The sequence below is a fragment of the Lepidochelys kempii genome, unplaced genomic scaffold (assembly GCF_965140265.1).
Source record: "Lepidochelys kempii isolate rLepKem1 unplaced genomic scaffold, rLepKem1.hap2 scaffold_61, whole genome shotgun sequence".
Lineage (NCBI taxonomy): Eukaryota > Metazoa > Chordata > Testudines > Cheloniidae > Lepidochelys > Lepidochelys kempii.
Window position 1 is genome coordinate 186,488 of NW_027333641.1, and position 12,886 is coordinate 199,373.

The following is a 12,886-nucleotide window of genomic DNA, read 5'->3' on the forward strand; positions in this document are numbered from 1 at the left end:
AGGCAGATTCCTACACAATCCCCTTTCAGGCAAACTTACAGACTTCCTAGATAAAAGGTTAGAAGCATTCTCCTTCCCTTTGCCACACACAAGTTCAGGAATCTTTTCCTTCTTGCTACAGGTTTCCACACCCTCAGTAGGTAACACAATCAAATCACCTTTCTGCTCTCCTTGTGCCCTGGCTAGGATCTCACTCTGATTAGACAGAGTTGCTACATCCTTTCCCAACAACACACTAGCAACAGGCAAAATACAAGCACCAGAATTGTCTGGGCTCTGGGATTTTGCATAGACACTAACTGGCTGCGACCTAGTTACAGGGCCATTCTCCCGAGCAGACACAAACTTAAGGCCCTTCCCTTCCTGGGCTTTAGCTGAATCCAGACCAACTCTGAGACAACTGCACTATTCTCAACCGTCACAGGCTGAAAGGCCCCTTCTGTCTGCTCCACAGACAAAGAAGAGCCAGACACACCTTCTCCTTTCCCAGACACCCAGCTTGGGATCTCATTCCCCTGGTCCCAGCACACAGGGCTGTTCACAGACAACTGCTTGGAGACCGGGGTAGCTCCCTCCATAGGCAAGTCAATACCCCTGACAGACACAGGCACGTTTCCTTCCCTGTCACAATTCTCCACCCAGGTAACAGGTAAGGTACAGGAACACTCATCTTCCACTCTCCTCGCCTTCCCACGCTGCTGACTAGACAAAGCCATCAGCTCACAAGGCTGCCTAGGCTCATCCAAACTTCCCTTACCAAGCACCTTACCACTCCCCACAGATCCCCTGTCCTGCCTGTGTCTCCCCGCACTCAGCTGGGGTCTCCGCTCCCACTGTGCTCAGCGCTGCCCTTGCTGTCCCAGTGGGGGTAGGCAGCAAGTTCACTGCTTTCCTCACTGCATCAGAGCCAGCGTGAGTCCCCTCTCCAGTGTGCAAGGGGGCGGGGAGCATCTCTCTGTCCCACCCAGCCCCAGGGGTCTGCTTACAGGCAGGCAGGCAGCCTAAGTCTAGCAGCTCCTCCCTGCTGCCAGCCAGGTCATCTGCATTTTCACTGACCATTTCCCTCTCCGCTGATTGGTCCCCTGGATTCAAATTCAAACCCTTGGCCGTTACAGGAGTAGAGCCTGGATCCTGTCCCAAAGAGACACAGTCACTCCCCAACAGGGTCTCACAGCCGATATCCTGGAGAACCCCAACGACCAGCCAGCCCCACCTCTCCTGGGTCTGCACAGGAATCTGGGCCATAGGCAGGGTGATGGGCTTCATCCCTGGGACCATCACACAGCCCCTCAGCCTCTGAGGCTGCACCACCGGGGGCCTGACAACAGTTCCCTCTGTCCCAGGATCTCGCCACCCCAGGAATGTCTCCCCATTGACCATCACCTTTCGCTCCCACTGGAGGTCTGAGGGGCCTGACCCCAGGATACACCACCCAGACATATAGGTTGGGGTCAGGAGTGGGAGCCTGTCCACCTCCCCACCCATCTGGCTGGCGGAGTCTATGGCCTTGGGACCCAGCAAGGGAGCTAGACACCGGGGCTTTTCCGCAGGGTCCCCCTGGTTCAAATCGCCAGCCTGCTCAAAGGCAGTGAGGTGGCATCCACATCCCCCCCTCCTTAACCAGGGGCAGCAATTTAGTCTCGAGGTTCCCTGCGAACTGGCACCCTGGGATCTATCCCCACTCACCCCTGGGAGGTCCCCTATGCTTCTCCGCTCTACCACCGCCAGTTTCTGCTGCTGCTGCTTCTGCAGCTCTTTCTTGGGCTCTCGCTGTCTCTCACAGTCCTCTTGCTCTTTCGGACTCAGCTCCAATCCCGTCCGTCTCCAATCCCCTGATGGCAAACCCGATCGTGAAGACCCTCTTCTGGTCGGGGATAGGAGTCTTGGGGATGCCTGGCTACCACTCCAGCTGCTCCCAGATCCTGTTTGGGTCAGGAATCTGTTCCTTAGAGCGGTCATCGTCCTCCAGCTGCACGATTAACTGTGCTTTGGTGAACTTCCCAATGCTCAACCCTCTCTTTCTGCACAGGGTTACAATGTCCTTCTTAAGTAGAGAGTGACAGACCATCACTCCGCTCTTCCCAAGTTGTTGTGGACTCACAGGCCTGTGCGCTCTTAGCTCCCCACCATTTCCAGGGAGAACCCCTAGTGTGCCAGCCCTTCTCGAGGTCACCCCCTCTTTGCCAGGGTCGAGCTGCAGACTCCTCCGTCCCTTGGACTGCTCCATTAAACATTAAGAACAGTCCCGCTTCATCATAATCTGTTCATGCCCCGCTTCACTGCCAAAGAACACCCACTTGCCAACTTCGATGACACCTAGCTAGAGACATTGACTTGTCCTTTGTCTTTGAGGAACAGGCTTACCCCCTCCCCAGACTTGTCTAGTAAACGTATCTCAATTATAATTTAAGCTTATGTTTATACCTTTACATATGATGTTGCTACACCCATTTCACTGTGCTGTTATTGACCAGCAAGTTATTAGTTTTCAAATGATACCTCACTAGGCATATTTTTTACAAAGATTATGACTATGGTGTGTATGATGTGAACTATGGGGTGCATTCAGTTCATAGCCCCCCTGCCACAGGCCATCATCCCATTCTGGATTTTAGTCTCCCTGCTCTATAGTCATCATCTGTGGTCCATCTTGCAGTCCCCCAACTTCTCACCCTCTTGCCCCATAGCTATCATCTGTGTTCTGGTGTGCAGCACCCCAGCTCCCTGCTCCACTGCCATGTGGCCATCATCTGCATTCCAGTTCACAGTCCCTCAACCCTCTGCTCCCCTGCCACATAGCTATCATCCACATTCTGTTTTGCAGCCCTATCCCACCCTGCCCCATGGCCATCATCCACATTAACATAAGAACATAAGAATGGCCATACTGGGTCAGACCAAAGGTCCATCCAGCCCAGTATCCTGTCTGCTGACAGTAGCCAATGCCAGGTGCCCCAGAGGAAGTGACCCTAACAGGTAATGATCAAGTGATCTCTCTCCTGCCGTCCATCTCCACCCTCTGACAAACAGGGGCTAGGGACACCATTCCTTAGGGACACCATTCCTTACCCATCCTGGCTAATAGCCATTAATGGATTTAACCTCCATGAATTTATCCAGTTCTCTTTTAAACTCTGTTACAGTCCAAGCCTTCACAACTTCCTCAGGCAAGGAGTTCCACAGGTTGACTGTGCACTATGTGAAGAAGAGCTTCCTTTTATTTTTTTTAAACCTGCTGCCCATTAATTTCATTTGGTGGCCCCTCGTTCTTATATTATGGGAACAAGTACATAACTTTTCCTTATTCACTTTCTCCACACCACTCATGATTTTATATACCTCCATCATATCCCCCCTTAGTCTCCTCTTTTCCAAACTGAAAAGTCCTAGCCTCTTTAATCTCTCCTCATATGGGACCTGTTCCAAATCCCTAATCATTTTAGTTGCCCTTTTCTGAACCTTTTCTAATGCCAGTATATCTTTTTTGAGTTGAGGAGACCACATCTGTACGCAGTATTCAAGATGTGGGCATACCATGGATTTATATAAGGGTAATAAGATATTCTCTGTCTTATTCTCTATCCCTTTTTTAATGATTCCTAACATCCTGTTTGCTTTTTTGACTGCCACTGCACTCTGCGTAAATGTCTTCAGAAAACTATCCACGATGACTCCAAGATCTTTCTCCTGATTATTTGTAGCTAAATTAGCCCCCATCATATTGTATGTATAGTTGAGGTTATTTTTTCCAATGTGCATTACTTTACATTTATCCACATTAAATTTCATTTGCCATTTTGTTGCCCAATCACTTAGTTTTGTGAGATTTTTTTGAAGTTCTTCACAGTCTGCTTTGGACTTAACTATCTTGAGCAGTTTAGTATCTTCTGCAAACTTTGCCACCTCACTGTTTACCCCTTTCTCCAGATCATTTATGAATAAGTTGAATAGGATTGGTCCTCAGACTGACCCTTGGGGAACACCACTAGTTACCCCTCTCCAGTCTGAAAATTTACCATTTATTCCAACTCTTTGTTCCCTGTCTTTTATCCAGTTCTCAATCCATGAAATGATCTTCCATCTTATCCCATGACAACTTAATTTACATAAGAACCTTTGGTGAGGGACCTTGTCAAAGGCTTTCTGGAAATCTAAGTACACTATGTCCACTGGATCCCCCTTGTCCATGTGTTTGTTGACCCCCCTCAAAGAACTCTAATAGATTAGTAAGACATGATCTCCCTTTACAGAAGCCATGTTGACTTTTGCGCAACTATTTATGTTCTTCTATGTGTCTGACAATTTTATTCTTTACTATGGTTTCAACTAGTTTGCCCGGTACTGATGTTAGACTTAACGGCCTGTAATTGCCAGGATCACCTCTAGAGCCCTTCTTAAATATTGGCATTACATTAGCTATCTTCCAGTCATTGGGTACAGTAGCTAATTTAAAGGACAGGTTACAAACCATAGTTAGTAGTTCCGCAATTTCACATTTGAGTTCTTTCAGAACTCTTGGGTGAATGCCATCTGGTCCTGGTGACTTGTTACTGTTAAGTTTCTCAATTAATTCCAAAACCTCCTCTAGTGACACTTCAATCTGTGACAATTCCTCAGATCTGTAGCCTACAAAAGATGGCTCAGGTTTGGGAATCTCCATAACATCCACAGCCCGTGAAGACTGAAGCAAAGAATTCATTTAGTTTCTCTGTGATGACTTTATCGTCTTTTCGATTGTCCAGGGGCTCCACTGGTTGTTTAGCAGGCTTCGTGCTTCTAATGTACTTAAACGTTTTGTTATTATCTTTTGAGTTTTTGGCTAGCTGTTCTTCAAACTCCTTTTTGGCTTTTCTTACTACATTTTTACATTTAATTTGGCAGTGTTTATGCTCCTTTCTATTTACCTCACTAGGAATTGACTTCCACTTTTTAAAAGATGCCTTTTTATCTCTCACTGCCTCTTTTACAGGTTCTTAAGCCACGGTGGCTCTTTTTTAGTTTTTACTGTGTTTTTTAATTTGGGGTATACATTTAAGTTGAGACTCTATTATGGTGTCTTTGAAAAGTGTCCATGCAGCTTGCAGGGGTTTCACTCTAGTCACTGTACCTTTTAATTTCTGTTTAACTAACCTCCTCATTTTTGCACAGTTCCCCTTTCTGAAATTAAATGCCACAATGCTGGGCTGTTGAGGTGTTCTTCCCACCACAGGAATGTTAAATGTTATTATATTATGGTCACTATTTCCAAGTGGTCCTGTTATAGTTCCCTCTTGGACCAGATCCTGCGCTCCACTCAGGACTAGATCAAGAGTTGCCTCTCCCCTGGTGGGTTCCTGTACCAGCTGCTCCAAGAAGCCGTCATTTAAAGTATCGAGACATTTTGTCTCTGTATTTCGTCCTGAGGTGACATGTACCCAGTCCATATGGGGATAATTGAAATCCCCCACTATTATTGAGTTCTTTATGTTGATAGCCTCTCTAATCTCCCTTAGCATTTCATTGTCACTATCACTGTCCTGGTCAGGTGATCAATAATAGATCCCTACTGTTATATTCTTATTAGAGCCTGGAATTACTATCCTTAGAAATTCTATGGAACACGTGGATTCGTTTAAGATTTTTACTTCATTTCATTCTACATTTTCTTTCACATATAGTGCCACTCCCCCCCTCCCCCGCATTTCAGTTTGCAGCTCCCAAACCCTCTGCGCCCCTGCTCTGTGGCCATCATCCTTGTTCCAGTTCACCTCCCCCCGCCCCACAGCTTCCTGGCTTGCTGCCATGTGGCCATCATCCACATTCTAGTACACATCTGGTCACATGTGGCTGCCTGCAGCGAATCCAGCCAAGCCAGGCCCCTGTGGGAGGCTGGTACTGCTCCCTTTGAGAATGCAATGCTTTCAGTGAGTATTTACAGCGACACAGCCTCTGCAAACACAGCCTTTGCAAACAAGGAAACAAGTTATAAGTCACCTGGCCTACAGAATGTGACCGTCCTTGGAATAGCACAGAGAGGCAAAAGTTAAGTCATAGTCCATCCTGGCCAAGCCAGAGCCATGTGTCAGCCAAGCTGTAATGGATTCCATCCCAGCACAGGTGCCAACTTTCAGCTTTCCCTGGGGGTGCTCCACCCCAAGGCCCCACCCCCACTCCACCCCATCTCCCAAGGCCCCACCCTCTCTCCACCTCTTCTCACCCCCACTCTGCCCCCTCCCTGAGGCTCCACCCCCACCACACCTCCAGCCCCGGAGCACCCACGTGGAGTCAGTGCCTATGCATCCATGCTCTCCTTTCTGTCCACCCAGGGGAGAGCTTCTTAGTGCCTCCAAAGAGTAGCTCTTATCCCAGGTCCCTTTTCCTCTTTGTTCTCCAATTTAGTTCACGTCCTTCGCTTGCCAGGGTTCAGTCACTGGGACGTCCTGTTGTCTCTCTGGACCTGCTATTATTCTGGGTCGGTTTCAACTAGTTAATTAATGACCTTTTATTCCAACCAGACCACAAGGTGTCACCCAGACTTGTGTCTCCTACAGTGTCCCAGGAGCAGTGTTAACACTTCTGCACCCCACCCCAAGTGGTAACACAAAGTCCAGAGAGAAACTGAGGCACACATAGGTATCATAAAAATATTACAAAAAAATCCCATTTTATCACATCTCTTTCCCTTTCAAAATCAAACTGAGCATTCTCAGAAAAGAGCAAACCAGTTTTCGGAAAGAGTGTGGATGCACAGACCAGCTCTTCACTCTACGAAATATAATAGAACAATGCTTACTGGGTAATACGGCGTACAACAAAAGACATGCCAAGAGGCATTAGATCGACAACGGTATAGCTTACTCAGGAAGAACAGGCAGGGAAAAAAGGGAGGAGGTGTTGCCTTATACATTAAAAATGGACGCACTTGGACTGAGGTTGAGACAGAAATAGGAGACAGACTTGTTGAGAGGCTCTGGGTAAGGATAAAAGGGGTAAAAAAACAAGGATGGTGTCATGGTTGGGGTCCACTACAGACCACCTAACCGGGAAGAAGGGGCAGATGAGGCTTTTTTTAAACAACTAAATCCCCTAGGGAAGCAAGTCTAAGGGGAAAAACAACCAAAGACAGTTGGTGGTTTTTCAAAGAGACACTCCCTCAGACAGAGACAAACACCTACAGAATCTCTATCAAGCATTCTTAAAACTATAATATCCACCTGGTGAAGTGAAGAAACAGATTGACAGAGCCAGAAAGGTACCCAGAAGTCACCTACTACAAGACAGGCCCAACAAAGAAAATAACAGAACGCCACTAGCCATCACCTTCAGCCCCCAACTAAAACCTCTCCAATGCATCATCAGGGATTTACAACCTATCCTGAAGGACGACCCATCACTCTCACAGACCTTGGGAGACAGGCCAGTCCTCACTTACAGACAGCCCCCCAACCTGAAGCAAATACTCACCAGCAGCTACACACCACACAACAAAAACACTAACCCAGGAACCTAACCCTGCAACAAACCCCAGTGCCAACTCTGTTTGCATATCTATTCAAGGGACACCATCATAGGACCTAATCACATCAGCCACGCCATCAGGAGCTCGTTCACCTGCATATCTACCAATGTGATATATGCCATCATGTGTCAGCAATGCCCCTATGCCATGTACATTGGCCAAACCAGACAGGCTCTACGCAAAAGAATAAATGGACACAAATCTGACATCAGGAATTATAACATTCAAAAACCAGTAGGAGAACACTTCAGTCTCCCTGGTCACTCAATAACAGACTTAAAAGTCACAATTCTTCAACAAAAAAACTTCAAAAACAGACTCCAAAGTGAAACTGCAGACCTGGAATTAATTTGCAAACTGGACATCATCAAATTAGGCCTGAATAAAGACTGGGAGTGGATGGGTCATTACAAAAATTAATTTCCCCTTACTAATTTCCCCCTACTGTTACTCACACCTTCTTATCAACTGTTTGAAAGGGGCCACCCTCATTACCACTACAAAAGTGATTTTTCCTCCCTTGGTATTCAACTGTTAATTGAGTTGTCTCATTAGACTGCCCCCCCCCACTTTTTAAGGCAACTCCCATCTTTTCATGTACTATGTATATATACCTGCTCCTGTACTTTCCACTCCATGCATCTGATGAAGTGGGTTCTAGCCCACGAAAGCTTATGCCCAAATAAATTTGTTAGTCTCTAAGGTGCCACAAGGACTCCTTGTTGTTTTTGTTCTGTGTAAATATGTATATAATTAATGCATATGAAGTTATGAGAATTGTGTTGTATGGTTGTAACTAAAATATGCTGTGGGTTTGGGAAGTGACCAAATGCTAGCTCTCCAGAGACAATGCCAACAAAAAGTAACCAACGCCCAGGTAGGTGTCAAACCACCATCAACAGCCATTGTCCATCAAGGGAGCTACAATTCAGTGACTCACCTGTATAAGGCCATACAAGGGGAAGTGCTCAACCTTGCCTGGGGACTCAGCAATGCCCTCCAGACATGCCTGGACTTGTGTTCTCCAAGCACATGGACTAAAGGTGTAAACCAGAACACAGGGGGCCAATACTTCACCTTTCTCCTGCCCCCACCTATGCTGCAAGCAACAAAGACACTCAAAAGATTGAAGATTCCAACAGAGGAGACTGGCCCAGATTTAAGGGACAAACCTGTATATTAAGGACTGCAATATCCAGTAGGGTGAGAAAAACTGCTTAATCTAGATGTTGCCCAGTCTAATAGGGTTGAGAGTTTAGACTGCATGCTTTTAATTTATTTTCTTTTGGTAACTAACTCTGACATTTTGTCTATCACTTATAACCACTTAAAATCTATCATTTTGATGAGATTACTGGTTCTGTGGATGAAGGGAAAGCAGTGGATGTATTGTTTCTTGACTTTAGCAAAGCTTTTGACACGGTCTCCCACAGTATTCTTGTCAGCAAGTTAAGGAAGTATGGGCTGGATGAATGCACTATAAGGTGGGTAGAAAGCTGGCTAGATTGTCGGGCTCAACGGGTAGTGATCAATGGCTCCATGTCTAGTTGGCAGCCGGTATCAAGTGGAGTGCCCCAAGGGTCGGTCCTGGGGCCGGTTTTGTTCAATATCTTCATAAATGATCTGGAGGATGGTGTGGATTGCACTCTCAGCAAATTTGCGGATGATACTAAACTGGGAGGAGTGGTAGATACGCTGGAGGGGAGGGATAGGATACAGAGGGACCTAGACAAATTGGAGGATTGGGCCAAAAGAAATCTGATGAGGTTCAATAAGGATAAGTGCAGGGTCCTGCACTTAGGACGGAAGAACCCAATGCACAGCTACAGACTAGGGACCGAATGGCTAGGCAGCAGTTCTGCAGAAAAGGACCTAGGGGTGACAGTGGACGAGAAGCTGGATATGAGTCAGCAGTGTGCCCTTGTTGCCAAGAAGGCCAATGGCATTTTGGGATGTATAAGTAGGGGCATTGCCAGCAGATCGAGGGACGTGATCGTTCCCCTCTATTCGACATTGGTGAGGCCTCATCTGGAGTACTGTGTCCAGTTTTGGGCCCCACACTATAAGAAGGATGTGGATAAATTGGAGAGAGTCCAGCGAAGGGCAACAAAAATGATTAGGGGTCTGGAACACATGAGTTATGAGGAGAGGCTGAGGGAGCTGGGATTGTTTAGCCTGCAGAAGAGAAGAATGAGGGGGGATTTGATAGCTGCTTTCAACTACCTGAAAGGGGGTTCCAAAGAGGATGGCTCTAAACTGTTCTCAATGGTAGCAGATGACAGAACGAGGAGTAATGGTCTCAAGTTGCAGTGGGGGAGGTCTAGGTTGGATATTAGGAAAAACTTTTTCACTAAGAGGGTGGTGAAACACTGGAATGCGTTACCTAGGGAGGTGGTAGAATCTCCTTCCTTAGAGGTTTTTAAGGTCAGGCTTGACAAAGCCCTGGCTGGGATGATTTAACTGGGAATTGGTCCTGCTTCGAGCAGGGGGTTGGACTAGATGACCTTCTGGGGTCCCTTCCAACCCTGATATTCTATGATTCTATGATTCTATGATTTGTAGTCAATACATTTGTTTTACTATTTATCTTTGCCAGTGAGTTTGCCTGAAGTGTTTGGTAAATTTGCTCAGGTTTTACAAAGGCGAGTGTATATCCACTTTCCATTGATGAAGTGGTGAACCAATTAATAAATTTGTACTGCTCATCTTGAGCAGTACAAGACAGTATATTCCTGAGGTATAAGGCTGGGAGCTGGGGGAATTTGGCTGGTGCCTTTCTCTGAGTGATTCATGACCGGCTCTGGGAGCATTCATGCGATCTAGCTGGCTGAGGGGCTCCACCTGCTGTTGCTGAGTGATCACAGCGCCTGGAGGGGTTTGCTGCTTGTCACTAGCAAAGCATTGTGAGAGACAGCCCAGGCTGGAGAGTTAAGGGGGCACAGAGGTCCCACAGTCCCACGCTGCACTCCAGGTATCCTGTCACAGGTACTAACTAACTAACTAATTATATTTTTACACTTCATTTGCCGGAGTTTATGCTCCTTTCTATTTTCCTCGCTAGGATTTAACTTCCACTTTTTAAAGGATTCCTTTTTGCCTGTATCTGCTTCTTTTACCTTGTTGTTTAGCCACCATGGCACTTTTTTGGTTCTCTTACTGTATTTTTTAATTTGGTGCATACATTTAAGTTGAATCTCTCTTATGATGTCTTTAAAAAGTCTCCATGCAGCTTGCAGGGATTTCACTTTTGGCACTGCACCTTTTAATTTCTGTTTAACTAACTTCCATATCTAGACGTACTGCCCACAGACTGATCCACCACTCAGCCCACATTATGTGGATTTTCTTAGGTGCTCAATATACTAATCACATTTTAGGATCAGAGGGACATATTTCATATAAAGTTCTAACCTGATCAGGTCTTACAAAGATTCCAGGGTAGTGACACCAGCTCCGTTACTCCACCTGTGGGAGTACTCACCTGTCAGGGTGCCAGCCTTTTGTTCTACTGCACATGCCAAAACCTTTTCCTATAGGTCTTAGGCCACGGTAGGCAATAGGCAGATTGCTGGCCAAATCCAGCCTGCCAGACGCTTTTGAACAGACCACAAAATCTTTCACCTGGACAAAAATAATTGATTATTTCTGCCTTCATTGTTAGCTCAAACCTAAGCAATAAGGCTCTTTTGAACTGTTTGTAGCTCCCAGTGTCAGTTCTGTTCAGTTGGCTATAGGTGTCAATGGCTTTGGGACCCAGTAAAGGAGTGAGGCAACACATCCCCACTACTGCCCCACAGGTCCCCCCTGCCACCCCACTTCCCCACTGCTACACTACAGCTCTCTCCTCCCGCCTTACACCCCCACTACTGCCCCACAGCTCCCCCTCCTGCCTCACATCCCCACTGCTGCCCCATACTTCCCCCTCTCACCTCACCTCTTCCAACCCCACAGGTCCCACTTCAGACTTTCACTCCCCCTTCCCCTCTCTCTTCATCTGCAGGTACTGCCATCCTCCCGGGTGCTGCCACAGCCAGATGCCACTGTGCTTACACTGCACCCGGTGGAAGGGGTCAGACCTGGCTCAGTGATTGGCTCGGTGGCGCCGCCTGAGGCCTCTGCACAGGGGCATCTGACTTACACCCTGCTGGGGGGAGGTGGAGACGGCACCTTTGTGGTGGACAGTGTGACGGGGGAGATCTACACGGCACGGGAGCTGGACTATGAGTTGGGGGCACAGCACACGCTGCACGTCAGCGCCGAGGACACACAGCGCGGCTACCCTGCCAGCCGGCTGGTGCTGGTGCAGATCCATGTGCAGGACTGTAATGACCAGGCGCCTGCCTTCCCCGAGGACCCCATCACTATTGTGGTGCCCGAGAACACCCAGATCGGTGCCTCCATCTTCACCTTCCAGGCCCCAGATGGAGACGGTGCTGGCCCCAACAGCCAGGTGTGCTACAGGCTGCTGCACCAGGAGCCCCCCGGCTCCCACTTCCAGCTGGATGCCCACTCTGGGCTGCTGAGCCTCCAGCAGGGGCTGGACCGCGAGGCTGCCCCCTCCTTTCTGCTGGTGGTGGAGGCCACAGACCAGGCCCTCAACGTCAGCCAGCGCCGCTCCGCTGCCGTCACTGCCCGCGTCTTTGTGACAGACGAGAACGACAACACGCCCGTCTTTCTCTCACCAGCCACCGTTAGCGTCATGGAGGACCAGCCCACTGGCTTCATGGTGCTGCATGTGGTGGCGTGGGATGGGGACCTGGGCGAAAATGGACGGGTGAGCTACACCCTGCAGGCAGGCAACGCCGAGGGCCGATTCCACCTCAACCCCAGCACAGGTAAGGGGCCTGTGGGGCTGCAGGGAGATGCTGGGGCTGTGGGGGAGAGGAGGGCAAGGGACATGGGAGACACAAGAAGTGAAGGGGAAGAGGTGGCTGATGTGGGGGGTGGGAGGGGATATGGGAAATACAAGGGGGGAAGGAAAAGGGGTGATGGATGTGGGGGAGGGGACACGGGAGACACAGGGGGTGAAGGCGAAGAGGTGATGGATGTGGGGGAGGGGACACGGGAGACACAGGGGGCGAAGGGGAAGAGGTGATGGATGTGGGGGAGGGGACACAGGGGGCGAAGGGGAAGAGGTGACAGATGTGGGGGATGGGAAGACAGGTAGACACAATGGATAAGGAGCATCGGGGAGGCATGGGGACCCAGTGGGAGGATGGGGGCAGTGGTGACAGTAGATTCCTGACCCAGCCTGGAGTGGGTAAGAGATTCCCACTGGGCCCAGGCGGGAGGAGGTGCCTGGCCACAGCATGAGGGACAGAAGCAGGCAGGTGCCAGCGTGTGCAGGGAGAGCTGGGCGCAGCTCCGCAGCCCAAGGTGTGGGGTTTG

At 48.6% G+C, this 12,886-nt stretch overlaps 1 protein-coding gene across 2 annotated transcripts in view; it reads left to right on the forward strand.

Moving 5' to 3' along the window:
• The window catches only part of DCHS1 (dachsous cadherin-related 1), a 120,795-nt gene that overhangs the window by 68,797 nt on the left and 39,112 nt on the right, over positions 1–12,886 (forward strand). For both annotated transcript variants that reach the window (XM_073327118.1, XM_073327119.1), the window contains one exon: positions 11,499–12,333. In XM_073327118.1, coding sequence (XP_073183219.1) covers positions 11,499–12,333 — 835 coding nt within the window. The remainder of the gene's footprint in view (positions 1–11,498; positions 12,334–12,886) is intronic.